Source organism: Sciurus carolinensis, chromosome 5 (genome assembly GCF_902686445.1).
Source record: "Sciurus carolinensis chromosome 5, mSciCar1.2, whole genome shotgun sequence".
Lineage (NCBI taxonomy): Eukaryota > Metazoa > Chordata > Mammalia > Rodentia > Sciuridae > Sciurus > Sciurus carolinensis.
The window spans coordinates 28,915,455-28,938,966 of NC_062217.1; the positions used below are offsets into that span (position 1 = coordinate 28,915,455).

General features: G+C 35.4%; 1 protein-coding gene across 1 annotated transcript in view; it reads right to left on the reverse strand.

Annotated features, from left to right (window-relative positions):
* N4bp2l2 (NEDD4 binding protein 2 like 2) overlaps nucleotides 1-7,508 on the reverse strand; it is a 77,114-nt gene extending 69,606 nt beyond the window's left edge. The window contains 2 exon segments of the mRNA XM_047552973.1: nucleotides 4,779-6,019; nucleotides 7,383-7,508. Coding sequence (XP_047408929.1) covers nucleotides 4,779-6,019 — 1,241 coding nt within the window. The 5' untranslated portion in view covers nucleotides 7,383-7,508.
* Nucleotides 7,509-23,512: the final 16,004 nt, after the last annotated feature.

The following is a 23,512-nucleotide window of genomic DNA, read 5'->3' on the forward strand; positions in this document are numbered from 1 at the left end:
CACAAAATTAACAAATTAAAAACTCCAGAAATTTATTAACTTACAGTTCTGAAAGTCAGTAACCTAAAATCACTTTCACTGGGCTAAATACACAAGGTGTGGGCAGGTCTATGGTCTTTCTGGAGGCTCAAAGAGAATGTCTTTTCTAGCTTCTAAAGATTAGTACACCTTGGCCTGTGTAACCGTCTGTCCTAAGTATAAAGCCAGCAATGGAGCATCTTCTCTCCTGACTTCTAATTCTATCCTTAAAATCTTCTCTAACTCTGATCCTTCTGCCTCCCTCACAATAAGAATCTCTGTGATTACGCTGGTCCTAGCCAGATAACCCAGGATAACTTACTTATTGAAAAACCTCTAACTTAATCGCATTTGCAAAGTCTCTCAGTAATTTATGCACAGATTTTAGAGATTGGACATGGTCATCTTTGGAAACTTATCACAGCAAATATCCATAATAGGTTTTAAAAAACATACAACAAAAATCTGTTATAAGTCTTTTCACTTTTCATTTCTTGGATGGTAAAAAAGAGCCCACTTATTTACTTCTGTTCAAACTCAAATTATTTTTTCAAACTGTTATTCATTTTTTTAACTGTTATTCATTTATCTATCTAGAAGTTATTTTTGTGAATGGTCTAAGACAGGTTTTAAATATTGTCTTCCAAACTGATAGACAAATATCCAATTACTATTTATCAAATATTTTTCCCTACTGATGTAAAATGCCATTTCAACATATACTACATTCTCTATGTAGGTTTCTGGATTTTCTAATCTTCTATTTGTCTATTCTTTTGCCAATTTTTGCAATTAACTGTAGTTTTTAAATATATTTTGATAGATGATGGGATCTCTCATCATTTTTTTCAAGTTGCCCTCGTAACATTTACATTCCAAAGGAACTTCAGAATAGCTTATCAAAATTAATACAATTTTTTTTGAGATTTTGAAAGTTTCACTGGATTTATAAATCAATTGGGGGATATTTAACATCTCTACTTTATTGGATTGTTCCACTTTATTGTGTTGTCTTACACATAAACATGCTATGACCAAAACTATTATACAGTTGGTCCTCCAAATCCATAGATGCAGAGTCAACTAACCAGGGGTGGAAAGTATATTTTAAACCTGTTAGGTTTCTGGACTGGAAATGGAAGAGCACTTTCTTATCACACACCACCCTGCAAAAGTTTGTTGTTGATGTGTACTACCTGGTTAGGCCTAAGATAGTTGTGTCTGTATTGCTCCAGTTTCCACTTTTTTTTTTTTCCTTGTCATTATTCCCTAAATGATGTAACAACGATTTACACAGCATTTACATTGTGTTATCTATTACAAGTCATCTAGAGATGATTTAAAGTATGTGCATAGTTATATTCAAATACTACATCACTTTATACAAGGGGCTTAAGCATCCAAGGAGTTTGGCATCTGCATAGGGTACTAGAACCAATCCTCTACAGATACTAAGGAACAACTGTATAGCTGAATACCTCTCTCAGAATCAATAAAGATGTCTTAGTACTTACCACTTTGGGTAGTAGTGTGGTTTGCAAAAGAATAGCGGGCTTTGGAGTTAGTTCTGAACTTCTAAAGTTCTACTTCTAGCATTTACAAGACAATGTGAACTAGGAAAAATATACTGAGCCATTCTGTATCCTCATCTATAAAATGAGAAATTAATATCCACCTCTTCTGAGGAGAGTACCTCTGCACTACAGGCACTCAACAAACAGGTATTATAGCCATGCTTGGCTCTCTACATACCATCTAAAGAACTAGAAGTATATTCAATATGATTATAATTTACCTTAAAATACTTTAGCACAGACAGTGTGAGATCATTTGGAGGATTTAAATTCCATACTAATCACAGTCAAGAAATCATATCCCAGGTGGTCTTGCTAGCTAAGCACACAGGCAACAAGAAGAGGCTATAAGAAGTTACTCCAAGTATTTCAACCATCTTCTATCTCTAATCAACTACAGACATCTTATTAAAAATGAAATTAATGGCTTGTTTTTGAAAGTATACTCTAGATGAAGCGAGGATTAGCTAAAATACTGTAAATCCCCCCTTCCCTGCCTCCTTGCATGAATAAGAGGTAAGAATCTAGTAAACTATGTAGTCCATTTCCCTGAGAACAACTTTCAAAATTTGATCCCTAAAACGTTCTATGTCCAGCCACTGCATCAGAGGATTCTGTTTGCTTGATACCATCGACGATGGTAACAAAATTCCACCTCTAGAATAGTGTTTAATTCTGCCTCAAATGAACCTTTCATCAAAGTATTCCCAGGTTGCCAAAAAGGACAAAGAGTTGGCACTTTATCATACCCACAAAGTATGTACTTGTGTTCAAATTTAGAATTTAGTAGACTTGTTTTCATTAAAACCTGTGGGGAAACTACTAACCTCATCCACTTTTAAAACCAAAATGACTTATGTAAATTATCAATGAATAAAAAGATAATGCTGTCTTGTGTAATTTATGTTAAATGCAGAGTGGCAAATACAAATAATACATAAATTCCGAATGAGAATTACTGAGGACTGAAATGATATAGCAAAGTCTCCAAAAGTGGAGGCATTTTAGAGAACTTTTATGCAGAATCCTGAGAATAAAGAATGATCCAGCCATCATGAGACCTATGGAGAAAACAGGTACAAGCCCAACTGCAGAAATATACGAAAATGGAGAAGTAGGTATGGGCTAAATTAAGGAAGGGGACTTGAACACTATCCCAAAAGAATTTGAGCTTTATCCAATAGCCTATACTCATTACCACATATCAGAACTAAAAACTATTGTCTTTTTATTATGTATTCCAAACCAGCTTGACTCTGATCTCCCAATTTATACTTTTCTTTCTTCGAAGCTTTTTTTGAAAGGTAATTCCTACATGAAGCCATTCCTTAGCAGAAAACATGGTTTTGTATCCAATCCCAAACCAACACCACTTATTTCCAAAGCATTGACCTAAAGAGGTGCTCCTGCCTCTATAACCAAGCTCCTTGAATTTGAAAGTCAAGTACAGGACTACAAATGCAACAGACATTAAAACGAAGGTGTAGAGAAAAACAACCCTGTTATTTTATTCCTAATTTGTTCTTTTTTTTTTTTTTTTTTTTAAACTTCTCCTAAATTAGGCTAAAACTTCTTCCTTTAACTTCGGGTCCTATAAAATGAAAATACAACCTATCTCACAAGTTTTTTACATATGAAAATACTATGTAAGTTGTAAATCCTGAAACAAATGGTACTTATTGGTATTGAACTTCCATTCTTAAATCATATAACTATTCCTCAAATATACATATATTGTAATAACTTCTATCATCTCCTACACAATTAGGTGTCCCTGAAATTCTACTGAAAAACCACTACTTTATTCACATGCAGTTTCAGCAAACTCCAATATGTAGTCCTAAACCTAAATTTTCTTTCTTATGTTCTTCTATACCCACTCCTAGACTAAGTGGTCCTAAGTAGCAGACCCCTTCATCCAATTTATAAATTTCAACTATTTTCTCTGATATTACACCCTAAATCTAGACAACAGACCATGTTTATGAAAGAACCTCACTCTTAAATACTTCCTAAAAAGTTGAAATTCCTTCTCTACAAAATCTTCCCTACTAAGGTAAAAGGAATCAAAATGCAAAGACTAAAATTTAAATTCAAAGGTCACTGCTTATAATCTAGAGTAAAATGTCTATATTATAAATTAAATCCCTATTTTTTTCTGAAGAAACTTAAGGTTATTTAGATCTTCTTGCAAGCAAATATAAAACAGTTCCTTGGACCTTTTTATCCTCAACCAAAGATATCAAATAAACTTTATTTTTTTCTTTGGCATAAATCCTACATAAACTGCAAAAAAAAAAAATTAATTGCTTTCTTTATTTTTCACAATTGTATATTCAACTGCATCAATGTTCTGTTTAAAATGTAAATAAAAACCAAGATAGTGGTACATGTGACCTGGAAGGCTGAGGCAGGAGGATCGCAAGTTTGATGCCAGCCTCAGGGGCTTAGCAAGGCCCTCAGCAATTTAGAGAGACCCTGTCTTAAAATAAAAAATAAAAAGAGTTGGGGATGTAGGTTAGTGGTAAAGAGCCCCTGGGCTCAATCCTCACTACCAAAAAAATAAATAAATAAATGAAATGTAAATAAAATCAGGAATTTGAGATGCACTGTAATACAATAAAAACACCACCAGTTCTCACTCCATTAATTCAGATAATTCTCACTTCAAATTCCTTGAATTTTTAAAAAAACCAAGGTTTGCTCTGCCAGTTAATGGTACCAACATGACACACAGTGCTTAACACACTAAAAATGCCCTTCCTTGGATTATCTCATTTGGTTCTCAAAATAATTCCAGAAAAAAGTATTAAATGACACTCATTCCATTAACAGATAATGAAACTTGCCCAAGGTCACAAAATGAAATAACTGAATCAAAGCCCAAATCCTAGTCCAACTATTCAATAGCTGACTTACAAGGGAAGGCCAGTAAAGTTCTCAAGTAGCATTTGCTTTCATTACTGTCATAATTATACATGGTGTATCTATTTTTAAAGCCCTCAGCAGAGTATAAATATATACGCCAAATTTCCTCTCCCTTATCTGTAAACTGAGATTCCATTTCAAGTACGTCAAAAGATTTTCTAGTAGTAGAAACATGAAAGTGTTTATCACTGGTTACAAATCATTTTATGGTTTTTAAATAACAAATCACCAAGTACTCACTTGGTATCCTTTACTTACCGAGATAACGTTGTTTTCCCAGAACCAGGCAGACCTCTTAAAAGAATCAGTAACTTCTGCAATTTATTTAAATTTTCCTCTTGAAATTGCTGGTTTACAAAGCTGTCCATTCCATTATGCTTGTCCATAGAAGGATCTTTCCAGCATCCTTCTCTAATGTCATAGAAACTGTTACTCACATATCCATCTTGCACACTGCAGTCATTTCTAGAGGGATGAACACTACTGCTATTCTCACTATAGTCAGTATATTCATTGTTCTGATCAAAAGTCAAACAATTCCAGTTAACATGACAACTATGTACATCATACCCATTTTGCATGTGAGATTCATCTTGGGCATGGAAAACATTTGATGGTGGATTTAGAGGAGCACTGAATGATTCAATATTTAAATGATAGTTAAAAGTGGGAAGAGGAGGACCATGAGGTACTATAAAAGGATGTGTCGATTGCCATTCAGGCCTGAAGGAAGTAAATGAAATATCACAAAATGCAGGAATAACTTGTCCATCACACGTGTATTTGCCTGGCTCACTCCCCAAGTACTGTTGATAACCACAATGTGACTCAAGAGCATTCTTAAGATCTTTATCTTCTTCATCAGATTTTAAGACATCATTTTTATGGCCCTGGTAATATGGAATAAGTTGTTCCTGAGAAGGTTCAAGTTCCTTACAACTGACTTCCAAATCATCTTTTTCATTTTCAAGTTCTTCAATTTCTTTGTAAAATTGGGTTAATTCTGTGTCAATCTCTGATTTTTTGGAACTAAACTTCTGTTTCTCCTCTTGTCTTCCTTTATCATTTACACCATTGAGAGTATCTGCCTTATTTCTCTTTTCATTACATTTCCTTTTCTCAGGGGGTTTGTAAATGGGTCCTATAAATGCCTTACTTGTGCTATATATCTCATCATCTCTGGATATTAATGAAGAGTTTCCCTCCTGTATAATTTGTGAACCAGTGGATACAATAACATCTAGTCTATCATGCACAGGTTTCAGCAAATCTGTACTTTGGATTTTGTCCTCCTGAGGATAATCATGTCCTCTGGCATCAACGATGGCCACAGGGTGCCGAATATTTACAGTTTTCTCTTGGATTCTGTGAAAAGAAGCACTACCATGATCAGGGAAAACATAAGCCTCTTCAGTTGACTTCAACTTTTTGTAGGATGGTTCACTTGTGAGTTCTTCTCCGGGTCCCAAGAATTTAGCTTCAATTTCACCATAAGACATCTGAGGAATGAACACATTATATGATTATTAGCTACAGAGATTTAAGATTTTAAAAAAATTTAAAGATTTAAGATTTTTAAAATTTTAATAAGTTTCTTCATAAACAATTAGGTATTTAGATTTGTGATAGAAGCATTTAATGGTGTCTTCCCAAAATATTAGTCAAATTTTAATTTTATAGCCACTTTTTTAATGTTATAATGACTTATGGAAGGGTGTCTCATTAAAGGTAAGTACATATCCTTTAAAAAAAAAAAAGCAGAGCCTATCTTTAAACTATCCATTTATGAATTTAGAGAGCTTAATGATTTATGTTTGGAAATGCAGAATCAATAAAATATCTTTATGACATAAATATACAAGTGTGTATTTAGAAAGCGAATAAAACGGCCAACCTGACATTTATATCCTATTTAACAGTACTATGCCTTTTGCTGTATATGGCTCCAGCTTCCAAACCTCAATCACATCTCTTTAGCATCCAAACGTTAGATTAACTGTTTTTGTGGGCCCTTCTCCTGTGAGTAAAAGATTGTTCCCTGATGGGCTTAGGGTGGTAATTGAAAGCGGGGGAGGAGATAACTTCTGCTGCTTTGCACTTACCACCATGAGGTGACGCAAATATATTATGCTTAGAGAAGAAATCTGATAACTCCCCCAATTCAAAGTGTTTCTTTTCCAGTTAGCTAGTCTACCTCAAAAATAAAATTTCGCTTCTTTTGAAATTTATTAAGAACCTCAAAAATAAGCTTTGCTTCTTTTGAAATTTCTTAAGAACCCAAAAGTCTGTTTTGCTCCGTACATTTCTGGTGTTCTTCAGTAAAGAGAGAAAAAATAAAAGGCAAAAAGTCGAACGTAGCAGGCAGGACACAGAGGCTGTAGCAAGATACAAAATGTGGAGAACGCAATCCTCCGGGAAACAGTCGCCCGCCCGCGCCCCGCCTCTCGGCCACCTCTCAGCTTCTTTTTCCTCATTCAAAGTCCCCAGGAAGAGTGCGGCCCGTTCACAAGCTAGGCCCCGGTCCACGGCCTCCTGACCCCCAAAGAGAGCTGCCTAGCCCAAAGTGCGTCGCCCCGTTCCTTTGCTCCAACGGAGACAAGTCAGGTCCTATCTAGAAATTCTGGAGGTCAAGTTCACTCCAGACGTCTACTTTAACAGGCAACTTAAGGGGTTCTATCAAGTCAGCGACAACCCCAGTCGCTAATCGTAAAAGGAACAAACCAAAAAACACCACCACCAATCCAACCTCATCTAAAATGGGGTGTCTACTTACCTTCCTCTACAGCTCTGAATGGAGCTTTACCCACCCCCCAAAAAAACAAAAACAAAAACAAAAAAAACTTCTCCTACAGAGACACGCACCTTAATGAAGGTGAAGGAAACGCTGACACACCGCCACAAAGCAGAAAGCTGTAGGGGCTAAACGCCCCACCGTCAGGATATGGGGCAACAAGCCGCACCTCCGTACGCAAGATGGCGGCCGCCGCACGATTATCCAGGCAGGAACCAGAGATCCGCGCCAGGCATTGTGGGAATTGAAGTCCGGCATTCACACAGACCCTGTGAGCTTCACTGCACGGAGACTCGGTCTCCCAGAATCCATCGCGTGACATACGCAGTAGGTGAGCAACAAACGTAGACCGGAAGGAGTTCCTATATCTGGCGCTGGGAAGTTATTTGGAAACACTAACTTTGGCTGAAAAAACAGCAGTTACGCCCTCTGGCAAGCACCTCTGAAGGAAAAAAGAAAAGGAGTTCCTAGCGCCGGTTAACGTACGCTTAAATTTCTCTGCATCAATCGACTTTTCAAAGGGGACACAGCGTTTCTTTTTGAAGAGTTGAGTTGCCCTCGTTTTTAGAAAGACCGCCAGACAGAATTTTAAGCTACTGTTCTTCTGTCGAAGGAGACAGTCCCTGCAGTGTAGGGCACTCATAAAAACACGAGAAAAATTTAGTGTCTTATCTTACTAAGTTTTCCCTTAAAAGAGTCAATATGTGAAAAACGCTTAGAAGAGCGAACTTTTGGTAATAACGCTATTTAAGTATTTGTTAAATTAAAATTAAATCCGGACAGCTGACAATCCTCAATTGAGGAAAACTTCTCCTGCCACCTCCCATTCCCAGTAGATTGTCCCCACTCCCCTATATTTTGGGTCCCTACAAGGGAACTAATCTCTTCATATTTAAATAATTCTTATTGTATAGAGGAAAAAGAGGGGTGGGAGGGATGGGAAGGAAAAATAACAGAATGAGACAAACATCATTACCCTATGTACATGTATGATTACACAAATGGTGTGACTCTATGTACAACCAGAGAAACAACAGTTGTACCCCATTTGTGTACAATGAATCAAAATAAATATGTTAAAAAATAATAATTCTTTCTGGATCCCAAAACGATAATACCATCCGTGTTTTTTTTAACTAACACTTAAGTGACCAAGAGGGTTCACCAAAGGTATCTATCTATACTTTGCAAAAGACTTTCTCAACTACAAATTCCCACTGCAGTTTGTTTTTTTCTTATGATTAGTTTCAAATTACACATCCTCCTTTGAAACAACCACGCGAGACTGTGTCCTTTTCAGTATTACATCCAGAGTCAAAGAATGTTCATTTTAAGGTGATCCTAATCTTTATTACCCCACCAATGTGTTGTCTAGTTTCTCCAACTTAATATTTGCCCCTTGCAACAAATAAGCAAATCTGTAAGGTGATACTTTGAGATCAAATAAATATACAACTTCTAAATAAGCTTTACCTTATGATGTAAATTCCTATGATGATTCTGTTACGGATCTTCATCATGATTGTTACAAAATGTTGACTTTCTTTTCCCAACTCCTTCAAGCCCTCAGCATTCATCAACTCAGGTGCTGCTACAATGATGAGCCTTGTGTGTTAGTTAACTGTTTGTGGCTGTGACCAAAATATCTGACAATAACAACTTACAGAAGGAAATATTTATTTGGGCTCAGTGTCAGCCTGTGATGGGCTGAGTACATAGCTTTGTGCCCAGAGGTGAGCCAGAACATCATAATGGAAGATCATGGCAAAGGAAAGCTATCAGCTAATGGCAGACATGAGGAAGAGGAAGGGAGGGGAGAAGGGGGTGATGGGGATAGGTGGCAGAGCAGGAATAAGGTATGGTCCCCAAGGGGAATGCCCAAGTGACCTTCTTCCACCCATGCCGCACATGCCTAAGGTTTTCACCATCTCCCAGTAGTCCATTCAAATTATAATCCATCAAATGTATTAATCCACTGATGTGGCCATTCTTGCCTCATTCCTAACCTTAGAAGAAATAATTTTAGTATTTCTTCACGAGCTAAATTCTGATTTTAGGATTGAGTTATATATTTATTTTATAATGTTACAAAAGCATACACCCATTCATATTAATATTATCTAATACTGAGCCATCCTTTCCTTCTTTGCATAAATCTTACTTGGTCATTTTGTCTTAATTAGACCTGGGGATCATTCACATATTTAGGATTTTTTGTATTAATATTTGTTTATGATATTGGTCTATATCATGTCTTTTATATCATATCTTAATCAGGTTTAAGTGTCAATGTTATGGTTGCTTTGGTAAACTCCCCCAGAAACTATCTGGGCCTTGTGGGGTTTTTTGTTTGTTTGTTTGTTTGGTACTGGGGATTGAACCCAGGGCACTAGACCACTGAGCCACATCCCCAGCCCTTTTTGTATTTTATTTAGAGACAGGATCTCCCTGAGTTGCTTAGCTCCTCACTTTTGCTGAGGCTGGCTTTGAACTTTCAATCCTCCTGCCTCAGCCTTCAGAGCTGCTGGGATTACGGGCCTACGCCACTGCACCCGGCACCTTGTGCTTTTTTATGGAGTATTTCTTTGACAACATTTTCTTCTCATCTCCCTTACCCCAGTGGAAATCGGTAATTTAAACTTTCTGTCTTTATATGCTTGATTTTGGAAAACTATTTTTCCAGTTAAATTATTTCATCTAAGTTTCCACAGTTATTTGTATATGAAAGCATGATATAATATTTTAATTTCTTTAGTATGAGTAGTTATTCTGCCTTATTTCTTCTTATATATTTGTGTTCTCTCCCTCTTTTTCTTGATTTTACTGGCTAGAGATTTGTCTATTTTGCTGATTGTTTTCAAAGAACCCAGACTTTGGTTCATTAATTCTATCTCTAATTTTCATGAATTCAATTTCTGCTTTTATTTTTATTATTTTCAACTTCAACCTTTCATTGGTTTATGTTGCAGTTCTCTTAAATAGCTTTTTGAATTGAAGATTTAATTATTTTTTTAATTTTTAAACTGTATTGATGCAAACATTTCAGGGTATGAATTATCTTCTGATGATTACTTTAAATGATCACATACATTTCAATGTGTAATATTTCATGGCGATTATTTTTCATTAATTCTGTAGTTTCTTTTTGCATTTCTTCTTTAGTCAGTTTTTTAATTGAAACTTCAAATTTCTAGGGAGAAGGGTTTTTTAAACTTCTTTTTAAATTTCTATTTTTATTACAAAATGATCAGATTGTATAATTTGTAACATTTTTCCTTTATGGAACTAATGGGTACTTTCTTTGTACCCCAAATATATGATAAATTTTTGTGAATGCTCCACAAGAGCTTGTGAAGAAGGTTTAGTCTCTATTATCAGGTTATAATGTATATATATATATATATATATATAATATATATATATATTTATAAAATAAAGCTGGTTGATTATGTTATTTTAATCCTCTAAGTTTTCTTATGATCTGAATTATATTGGGAGTGATATGCTCAAGTCTCCTATTATTTAAATGTTTTGTATTTTTCGCCTTCACATCTTGCAGCATCAATTTTGTCTAGTAATCTATATTAATAAAAACATTAAATTCTGAAGGAATTTTTAAAATTTATTTTTATTTTTACAGACTGCATTTTGATTCATTGTATACAAATGGGGTACAACTTTTCATTTCCATGGTTGTACACAGTGTAGAGTCACAGCATTCATGTAATCATACATATTCATAGGGTAATGATGTCTGTCTCACTCTACTATCTTTCCTTCCCCCACCCCCTCCCCTCCATTTTCTTCTACACCATTCAAAGTTCCCTGAAGGAATATTTTTAAATAACTTAGTTTTCTAAAACTGCTAAAGATTATCTACCCCAATATTAAAAATAATGAAGATTTGAGTTTGAAATAGAGATTTTTATTATTGTATAAATACAGCATAATATTATTTTTATTCAGATACATCCAAAATACATAAAAAATGGCCAAAACAAAAAATGTTCAATTTTTATTGGAAATGTAGCATTTCACAGAAAAATATTTCAATTTATTCATTTATTTACTTATTTTTGTGATAGTGGGGTTTGAACCTGAAGCACTTTACCACATCCCTAGCCCCTTTTTATTTTTAATTTTGAGACAGGGTCTCTACAAATTGCACAAGAATTACTGTTGCCTAACTTTTTTTTAGAATTATTTCATTCTAATTCTTCAATATAGATATGGCCCAGAAAGACTTGTTGCAGGTCATACAACTAAACAGAAGAACTCAAACCAGACATTGCCTCCTTTGTCCCCCAACTCCCCTGCAAGGACTGAATCTAGGGCCACTCTACCACTGAGCTACATTCCCAGTCCTTTTTTATTTTATTTTTTTAAATTTATTTTTATTGTAAACAAATGAGATACATGTTGTTTCTGTTTGTACATAAAGTAAAGGCATATCATTTGTGTAATCATACATCTACATAGGGTAATGGTGTTTGATTCATTCTGTTATTTTTTCCTCCCCCCCACCTCTCCCACCCCTCTTTTCCCTCTATACAGTCCTCCTTCTTCCATTCTTGACTCCCTCCCACCCCCTCATCATCATCCTCTTATCAGAGAGATCATTCGTCCTTTGGGTTTTTGAGATTCCCAGCCCTTTTTTAAATCTTTTATTTGGAGTCAGGGTCTTGCTAAATTTCTCAGATTGGCTTTGAACTTGTGATCCTCCTAAATCCCTGGGATTACATGGGTGTGCCACCATACCTGGCTGATCTTTTGTGAAACAGACTTTAATAAGCCACGTTTTATTATCCTTGCATTCTTTGATCATGTGAGGCATTAACTTTCCCGTTAATAATTTTATGGTTCAGTACTGCCCTTAGATTATATGCTATTGTTATATATAACAATAAAAAATCTTAACCTATATCTAAAAAATATATATATGATTTCTTTGGGAACTTCCTGTTTTTTTTTTTCTCCTTGGAATTATTCATATTTGCAAATTTTAAATTATACTTTTAAGAGTTTACCAATTATTGCATCATCTTTTTTTTAATCATGTATACATTTCTTATTATCTTCAGCCTTTCCCATCCTTGGTTTTAACACACTCAAAATGGATAAGATCATTTTTTAGTAGGATTCCCATCACTTTCTGATGATATCTGCACTGGCTGATGATTTGGTTGGAGCTGGGTCCATGACTAAAGTTTATATCATTTACTCCAGGCCCTCTTTCATCCTCATAGTAAGAGTTAAGAATGAACTGAGGTCAATTTGGCCATTCACAATTACTGTTTTGTTGTTTTGTTTTGCTATAGTCACCTATATTCAAAAATACAGGAGGATTAAATAAGATTTTTACTTATCACAACTTTGTAGTCAGGTTATAAAGAAAGCAAATCTCAGATTAAAATCTAATAAAATTAATACATCCATCATCTCACATAGTTATTCATTTTGTTTTTTACATATAAAGCTTTTTTTTTTTTCCAGTACGGGGGATTAAACCCAGGGACACACCCTCCACTGAGTCACATCCTCAACCCTTTTTATTTTTTATTTTGAAACAAATTCTTGCTAAGTTGCCCAGAGTGGCCTTGAACTTGCAATCCTCCTGCACTGGTTCCCTGAGTTGCTGGAATTACATGCATGCCCCACTGCACTCATCTATACATAAATCTTGGTGCACTAATTTCATCAACAAAAATCCATTCCTAACGTCCAGAACACTGATGAACAAACTGTGGTGTTGATCAGAAGTGTACAGAGCTAAAGCATGTGTAGTAGTCATCTGTGGAATGTGGATTAAATGTTAGTTTACCATCTCTTAAATATATCATTAGGGTGTGGATTTAAGCTGATACACACACTGATATCACATTGTTTATGCTGAAGTATCTGAGAAACACCGATGTTGACTTACAATGGATCCATAAGCCAAACCTCAACCCATTTGTCTTTCCTACCTGATTTGTACTGTGCTGCTGCTCCCAAGACAACACTATCAGGCTTTTTTTTTTTTTTTTTTTTTTTTTTTTTTTTTGGTGTGTGTGTGGGTGCTGGGGATTGAACCCAGGGCCTTGGGCATGCGAGGCAAGCACTCTACAAACTGAGCTATATCCCCAGCCCCTAGGAGGCATTTTGTAAATAACAAAGCAATACATTTATTTTCTTATTGTGTTTAGCATATCTGTCTTTGAAAGTGACAGTGTGAGCAGATCCTAAGGAGGGAAATAAGGGAGAAGAGAGGGAGAGTCCTAACCAGGGATGACCACAAGGAAGATGATAAGGGTACAGATGGATTGATCATATAGTGGAGGTAAGTTTCTCAAGATAGTTCAGGCCTTGGTATGTCGACTAACAGATTTAATTAATAAGTACAGTCACTGGTTATAAGCATCATGAACCCACTCATTTTTCAGTCCATCCTCACATGTAAAAAATACAGACTTTACAATGGATATGAGCTATCAGATTTTACACAAATAAAACCATACCAAAGTGAGGGAAAAAGGAAGAAGAAATAAGCAATTCTTTTGAGTAAACCCTTAGGGAGCTCTTCTTAAGCAACTATCTTGCTAATTATCTTGCCATAAATTTTTTATCCTAATAATAAAGATGATCTTCTTTTGGTAATTTCTATGCAAAGAAAAGGACATTGTGGAGGGTTGAGTGAGAAAACCAACTTTTACAATAAAATATTTTATAACTTCATTGCAGAGAATGAAATTAATTCTCGCAAATTTTTATTGATTTTGTGCATAAAGCCATTTATATTTCTAATCAGGAATTGGAGAAATAGTATCTTTTTTGTCATTTTGTGTCAAGGTCATCTGAAATTACATTTTGTAAGCAATCTTTCAGAAGATCTAGTCAATATATTTGCTTTATAAAAAATATACAACTTCGATAAAAACCCATGTATGACTTTTATAGTCTCATTAATTTTCTATCAGTGATACAATCTATTGATTTTTTTCATTATAAATTTTTGTACTTACAGTATCCTAAATTTATTTTTTTTTAAATAATGGCATTTCATTATATAAAGAGGACATGTTCTTTAGAGCTTAGAAATGCAGAACTCAACCATCTAAAATTGCTGAAGAGAGATTGATGAGGAGTGTTGCTGAGATAGTATTTCTTCTTTTTAATAATTTTTCTAGTCAGGTGTGGTGGTGCACACTTATCATCCCAGTGACTCAGGAGGCTAAGACAGTAGGATTCCAAGTTCAAGGCCAGTCTGGGCAACTTTGTGAGATCCTATCTCAAAATATTAGAAATTTAAAAGGACTAGGAATGGAACTCAGTGATGAAGTGCCCCTGGGATCAATACACACACACACACACACACACACACACATAAATTAATAATTTTCTTTCTAGCTTATCAAAATCACACGCTGTTATCACAGAAAAAGTGGAACTACAGAAAGCTTAAAGAAGTTCAATTACTTGGAGGGAGCCATAAACATGAACTCTGACTAGATTAGCAGAAGGAACTTTATAAGAGAGATAACAGGGGACACAGAAACCAGGACTGACTGGGGACTCAGGGTGAAAGTGAGAAAGATGATACCAGAGTTGTTGGAGAACAGTTGGCTACGAAAACCATAGCAAGACAAAAACCATGTCAGCTGTGCAGTAAATGCTGCTTTTTGTGAATAACTTCGACAACTGTCATAACCCTGGGATGCTAGATCAAGATTCAAAATACCAGGAAAAAAACTTGATTATCCAAAGCACAGGTCTTGTGCTCATACACTGAGTGTACCAGAGAAGGGAATGGTGTTTCTAGCTACTTCCACTTTCACTGAGGCACTTCTGCCATCAAGACTGCATGCAGTGGGACAACCTGCTATGAGTCCCATCACCCAACAAAAAAACAAACAAACCCTACATACAATGGGCTAACCAGATTATAAATACCTTGACTCAAATTAGAGCCAAACCTGCCAGAGTCCTCTCTTAGCTCTCACATTCTCAAATATACAAATATTCACTGACAGTCATCCTCCAGTGGGCTGAAATTTTTGCCTCCTCATAAGGATCTTTCCTGACCTTCCTAGAAATGGTATGTTTTCTTATCATTCTCTATTCCGGCATCTCATTTAGTCTTCCCAGGTATACAAACTACAATATGTGAGTCTTTCATTTAGTTATTTGTTTACTTCTTCATAATCTCCCTGCAAAAATTTGTAGTTCCTGGTACTTACTCAATGTCTGTTTCCCCACAATAAAATGTAGCCCTTCCCTGAATGAAAAATGGTCTGGTTTGTTCACTGGGGCATCTCCAGCCGTGGGCACTCTCAGCAAGAGTTTGTTGAATGAATCAAAAATAAGACATTGCTTCATCATTTACCAAGGAGGTTGGTAGGAAGAGAAAAAAAGGGTTTGGAGAGTTGCAAGATCTAAACCTCACGTATCAGGTGACCACAAGATTGCTGCAAGATAGAGATTCATACCATCTAGTCAGGAGGAGGAAAGTAACATAAAATAGAAAGTTAAAATTTAGTATAATGGACCATCATCTTTAAAGTAATTAAAGAAAAATGGCACCTTAGAATTCTATAAACAGTAAAACCATATTTCCAAAAAAATATATAGCGAAATAGAGAATTTTTCAAACATATAAGTAGTGAACAAATTTATCACCAGCAGACTCACAGTATGAGAAATGTTAAAGGAAGTGGTTCAGGCAAAAAAAAAAAAAAAAGATACTAAATAGAAATTGAGATTTACAGAGAACTATAGAGATACAGAGCACTAAAAATGCTGAATATGTGGGTAATAATGAGAACATTTTTGTCCTATTATTCAAAGGATAAAAGCAAAAAACAGTATGTTGTGAACTTTATAATCTATATAGCAGTAAACTACATGACAATTAAACATCACACTTTTAAATAACTTACTTGGAAAAGAAAAAAATCAAAAGGAAGAGAAAAAGAAGAAAGTCACAGACTGGTAGAATGTATTTGCAAAAGACACACTGAATAAAGGAATATTATCTAAAATATACAAAACTTTCTTAAAACTCAACAATAAGGAAACAACTCAACTTAAAAAGGTACAGAAGATCAGGCGCAGTGTCACATGCCTATAATCCCAGCAGCTCAGGAGGTTGAGGCAGAAAGATCATAAGTTTGAGCCCAGCATTAGCAACTTAATGAAGCCCTAAGCAAATTAGTGAGACCCTGTCTCAAAATTAAAAATAAAAACAATTACTACAGATGGAGCTCAGTGGTAAAGCACCTTGGGGTTTAATACCCAGTACCTCCCTCCCTCAAAAATAACTAAATAAATAAAGTTGCTGGAACTTCAGGTATGTGCCACTATAACTGGCCTATACAGTTTATTTTTTAAAAGAGAAATTCAAAAGTATTTTGAACAGTATCAAAATGAAAATATACCAAATTTGGGGGATGCAGCTAAATAGGGTGAAATTTATAGCATTGATGCCTAAATCAGAAAAGAGGAAAAAGTCACAAATCAACATCCCCTTCTTCTACCTCAAAAGACTAGAAAAGCAGGACCTTCGAAACCTGTCACCTGGAACACTTTTGATGTCTTGTCCTCCATAGATTCACTATTCCAGAGCAAAATTGAAAAAAAGTCCTGTTCTTACCAACTAATGAATTCATGACTTTTGCCTCCTATGTAACAATTATCCTTTCAAAATGATGTTTATGAGCACCACAACTGTTTCCATAGACTAATAAGAAAGGTTTTTGTGACCTAGAAAACTGTGTGAGCTTTGAAAAGGGGAAGAATAAGAAGCATCTTCCAGCAGATGGCAGGAGGAAATGTGTACAAAGAACCCAACTGTGTGCCCTTGAAAACGTTGTTCTATTTATTGGTATTGGCCTTCTGTATTCCTTGAGTGGTCCAGGCCCCTCTTCAGTCATCCTGCACTTCAGATTCTTTGCTGGAGCAAGGATTACTACAAAATTGCATATTTGACACCCCTTCTCCAGGCAAATAGAGCTTTGACCTTTTTTATTGGATTGGAATTACTTTTAATGGCTTACAGATTGCTGAAGTCCAGATTTTATCTGTAAATAAAATCAGATACCTCATAATCTCATTTTTAAATTTTTTATTTCATTTTTCTAATTTGTTAATACATGATGGTAGACTACATTTTGACACACTGTACACAAACAGAGCATAACTTCTCATTCTTCTGGCTGTACATGGTGCTATCCCATTGGTTTTTAAGAATTCTATACTTCAGTATATAATGAATACTTTCTGAAGTTTTAGATAAGAGGAAATCAGAGAAATTAAGAATTAAGGAAAACCCACTTTAAAGATTACCATCCCTAATATCCTTTTTTTTTTTTTTTTTGCGGTGCTAGGGATTGAACCCAGGGCCTTGTGCACGCAAGGCAAGCACTCTACCAACTGAGCTATATCCCGGCCCCCTAATATCCTTTATGACATGGCCCCATCTCTCTCAGCCACAGTTATTAATTCAGAGAAAAGAGATAAAGGGCAATGGGGGATGAAGAAAAGACAAATAGACACACAGAGAGAGAAAAAACTGGGGCCCAGTGGGTAGCCAACCTCCAGTGGAGTTTGAGTGATCCAGAGCTAAGAATGTTTATTATATAGGTTTTGTCATCAAAAGATTATTTTGTGAGAAAGTTTCTACAAAGCAGGCAATCTGAAGGACACAGGACTAGAAAGACATTAGGGTATCTTGTTAGGCTCAGAATTCTCTACCCCTGGGAGTTGGTGCCTGAGCTCAAGGTCCTGACCTTTGCACAGTTTCCTCAGGCCAGCATCACCATAGCAACAGGGCCATCTTGTCCTGCATCTTCACGCAGGCAGTTCCCAGCACAAACGTATCCATGAGGCACTCAGAAACCATGGTCCAGGTCACCACTCTCCACACTTTTATTCTTGTTTTGTATTTGCTCTAGAAGCTTAACATCATCCTAAGTCTTTTGTCTGATCTTAAAGTACTTTGTTGAAACTCTGATTGTCATAATTTACAACATTCATCAACATTTTATATTGTAAATCTGAAAGATTATTGCACATATAAAAATCTATACTTCAATACTACTGAAATAGCACATGAAATAAAGAATTTAAAGAATAAAAAAAGGAAGTTAGAAAAAAAGAGTAAATAAACTCACTAAAATATAATTATCTATATATGAAGTCCTATGGAATCTACAAAAAGAGAGTTACTAGAACTAAAAAGGGAATTTTGCAAGGCTGCAAGATAAAAGAGAAGTATACGAAAATATATAAATGCATTGATACGTACTAGCAATAATTAACCATAAATTGAAATTTAAAAAAAGAAAACACTTAAAATTACATGAAATAAGGAGAAGGACAGATGAGGAGGTGTTGTAATTGGATTCTAAGTTACAGTTAGAGAAGTTAGAAGCCCTGTTCTTCACAGTAAAGAAAGTAATCAAGAATGTGAAGAGAGAGCCTACAGAATGGGAGAAAATTTTTGCCTCCTGCACCTCAGATAGAGCATTAATCGTCAGGATATATAAAGAACTCAAAAAACTTAACATTAAAAAAAAACCTAATCAATAAATGTACTAAGGAACTGAGCAGACACTTCACAGAAGAAGTATAAGTGATCAACAAATATATGAAAAAATGTTCAACATCTTTAGCAATTAGAGAAATGCAAATTAAAACTAAGATTTCATCTCACTCCAATCAGAATGGCAAATATCAAGAATACAAGCAATAATAAATGTTGGCTAGAATGTGCAGGAAAAGTTATACTCATACATTGCTGGTGGGACTGCAAATTTGTGCAACTACTCTGCAAAGCAGTACTGAGATTTTGCCAGAAAACTTGAAATGAAACCGTCGTTTTACTCAGTTATCCCATTCCTTGGTATATATCCAAATAACTTAACATTAGCATCCTATAGTGACACAGCCACATCAATGTTTATAGAAGTTCAATTCACAAAAACTAATCAATGGAACCAACCTAAGTGCCCTTCAACAGATGAATGGTTAAAGAAAATGTGGTACATATACACAATGGAATATTACTCAACCATCAAGAAGAATGAAATTAAGGCATTTTCCAGTAAATGGATGGAACTGGAGATTATCATGCTAAGTGAAATAAGTCAGTCCCAGAAAACCAAAGGCCAAATGTTCTCTCCAATATGCGGATGCTAGCTCAATAGTGAGGGTTGGGGGACAGTAAGAATAGAAGTTCACTGGATTAGACAAAGGGAATGAAGGGTAGGGAGTGGGGATTGGAATAGGAAAAACAGTAGAATGAATTGGACATAACTTTTCTATGTTCAAATATGAATACACAACTAATATAACTCCACATCATGTACAAACACAAGAATGGGAAGTTATACTCCATGTATGTATAATATGTCAAAATACATTCTACTGTCATGTATAACTAAAAAGAACAAAAAAGTAAGAAGTAAGAAGCTCTGTTATTCTATTGAACAGTTAGGTGATTATGGATAATTACAACATACTATATATTTCAGAATGCCATAAGGAAGTAGTTTAAATGTTATCATCATGAAGAAGTGATGAATATTTGAGGAGATACATGTGCTTAACCTGATTTAAATATCACACAATGTGTACATGCATCAAAACATCACACAGCAACCATAAACATACTTAATTTTTATATTTTGGTGTATCAAAAATAAATATAAAAATAAAATAAAATACTACATGAAAAATACAATAATTAGGGGTAGATCTAACAAAAAACATGTAATGTTGGTATGCCTGAAATCTACAGAACATTGTTAAGAGAGACTTAAAAGACTTTAAAACATGGGGGGTGGAATATATCATGCTCATCAATCAAGACACTCAGTTTTGTTCAGCGTTTTTAGGGTTTGATTTTAATTTTAATTGACAATTTGCTCAAAAGCATAGAACAATGAACATTTTAGTGGCTCAAGGTTATAAGTTTACAAACAAAATACTTAGGTCTATTAGTTACAGTATCCCTCATTGTTAATTCACATTAAGTACAAATTGTTTAGAAAGAAAAAAAAATCAGTTCTGGGCTTAAGTAGAGCACAAGATAAGTATTTCAGTTTCATAACAAAATTAAATCTAGCATCTTTGAAATAGGTACTGTATTGGTCAGCTTTTTCATCGCTGTGACTGAAAGACCTAACAAGAACAATTTTAGAGGAAGAAAGATTATTATGGGGCTCACAGTTTCAGAGGTCTCAATCCACAGATGGCCAGCTCCATTCCTCAGGGCCTCAGGTGAGGCAGAACATCATGGCAGAAGTGTGTGGCAAAGGAAAGCAGAGAGCATGCCACCAAGAAGCAGAGGAAGACTCCCTTCACCACAGACAAAATATGTACCCCAAAGGAACACCCCCAATGACCGACCTCCTCCAGCTACCCCCCAACTACCTTCAATTACCACCTTGTTAATCTCTATTAGGGGATCAAGTCACTGATTGAGCTTAGCCTCTCATAATCCAATCATTTCACCTTTAAACCTTCTTGCATTGTCTCACACATGAGCTTTTGGAGGACACCTAATATCTAAACCATGATACTAATAACCACTTTATAAAAGTATCATTTTTATAAGGATAAAAAATCAAGTTCACCAGCCGTGTAGACTAACAGCAGCATTTTCAAAGCTAAGATTAAGTTGGTGTAAACATATGCTGGCCCACACAGTAGAAATGCACTTTTTGGTTGAATCCTCCACACCTAGTTCTGAAAAGGTTTTCCTACTGAGTCTCTTAGATTCCTAATTTTAAAATTTCTACCATAAGTTTTAGGTCACGGACCATACAAAAGAGATCAATGTGTTGGAGCAGGATGGAGTTCTTTTTCTGCCATGCCAGTTAAGAGCATTTCCAGTCCAACCCCAGAGCCTTCCATGCCAAGGATGCATATGGTAACAGGTCTACATGATGCAACCTGAGTACAGAGCTGGATGCAGAAGAGAAGTGATGGACTTAAGTTTCCCAGAGTAGATAGGGGATTCTACATCAACTCTGCATAATGAAAAACATGTGGGATTCTTAACGTGCTGTGACTGGATGGCTCTTAAGCAGGAATGTCTCCATGTTAAATCTTCCTCTTATTACTATTTCAAAGCATTAACGATTAGTCCTTTTTTAATTCTAAAAAGAGGGCCACATGCATATGAGCAAATAATTTTGCACAAATTTCAAAAGAAATTTAATGGAGAAATGATAGCCTTTAAAAAAAAAAAGTCCCAAAAGGAGCAAGACCTAAATCTAATCCTAAAAATACAGTTTTCAAAAAGAAAAAGAAAATTGGAAGAAAATCTTCTTTCTCTCCTTCTGCCTCTCTCTCCCTCTCCCTCTTCCTCCTTGGCTGAAAGACCAAGATTAAATCTTTTAGTCAAAGATTTCTTAGATTCAACAATAAACGCATGATCCATAAAATAATTGATAAATTGAATTTCACTGAAATTAATAAGTATATGTTCTTAGAGACACTTACATGTTGCCATGTGTTTTTTTTTTTTTGTGAATACTCCATCTTTACACTGAACTTCAGAGTCTCAGGCCTTTTAACAAGTAGAGCTAGACATAAAAAGAAATACTGAGGAATAGAATCAGTAGCCAAGGATTTGCATTATGATGTTAGAAAAAAAATCATTGAGAGTAGAAGTTTTTAAAAAATCTGTTAGCAATTACCAACTGTTCAGATTAAAGGTCATTTGCAGATAAAAAAGGTCTGATTCTAACTTCTCCACTGGCTCATGTTCAACACAACTTATTCTGTTCCCCAAAACTTGTGGCAGAACTTGCTTTCTTGACTGTCATTGGTCCTGAATGAGCTTGTAGACACTAAATGCCAAAAGGACGATGGTCACCAGGAGGATGCTGAAAATAGTTCCCATCACCACTCCTGTCCTAGAACCTCCCGTCCTCCAGCAGCTTCCAGAGTATTCAGGTCTAGGACACTTAGTATTATTAAGATGTTAATTCTCCACAAATTGCTTTATAGATCCAATGAAATCTGAGTCAAAATCCTTGCAGATCTATTTCATAGAAACTGACAAGTTTATTTGAAGATTCATATGGAAATGTAAGAGTCCTAAAAGAGACCAAATAACTTTGAAAAAGATTCATCCCACTTGACTTCAAGTCTTATAAAGTCACTGTAGTACTAGTACAAAGAGTGAAATATTGCATAAAGATAGATGGATAAATCAATAGAGCAGAATTGAAATTCTAAAAAAAGGGCCACATGCATATGAGCAAATAATTTTGCACAAATTTCAAAAGAAATTTAAAGGAGAAATGATAACCTTTAAAAAAAAAAAGTCCCAAATGGAGCAAGACCTAAATCTAATCCTAAAAATACAGTTTTCAAAAAGAAAAAGAAAATTTGAAGAAAATCTCCTTTCTCTCCTTCTGTTTCTCTCTCCCTCTCCCTCTTCCTCCTTGGCTTTGGTTTAGTCAATGATTTCTTAGATTCAACAATAAATGCATGATCCATAAAATAATTGATAAATTGGATTTCACTGAAATTAATAAATTGCATTCTTTGAAAGACTCTGTTACAAGACATGCCATGCCTTGCCTGCCTGTGCTCTGTCACCACCCCCAGCCCCACAGGTGCCGTGTGGTCCTACTTGGCCCGTATCTTGGCAGCAGCCTCTTTCAGTCAGAGCCTCTGTGCCAGTGGCTGGCATCACCCATGGAAATGGCTGGTGGAATTGTGATTTTTACTGCCTTTTTAGACACCAGCTTCATATATCCTAAGCAATCTGAACCAGTTTGGAAAAAGGTAGGTGGAAGATGTTGACTAGCAGTTAAGGTTCAGAAAGTTTTCAGAAAAAGCTGTGGCTTCTTTAAATGAGCAAAAGTGTTTAGTTGGGTCCATTGTGGGCATTCAGTTTCACAACCGTGTGCCTAATGTCGATATTTTACACCTTTTAAATATATGCACTATTTAAGATATATAGTCAAAAGTATTGTTCTGATTGTTAAATAAAATTGAAATATTCTTGGTAAAAAAAAAGAAACACCCTGTTGCAGAATGAAAAGATATGCCACAGACTGGCATAAAAATATCTGCAAATCACATATCGGATAAAGAATGTATATTTAGAATATACAGAGAACTCTCCAAATCCAATAAGAAGACAACCAAAATTTTTAAAATGGGCAAACAATTTCAACAAAGAAGCTATATGAATGAGAAATAT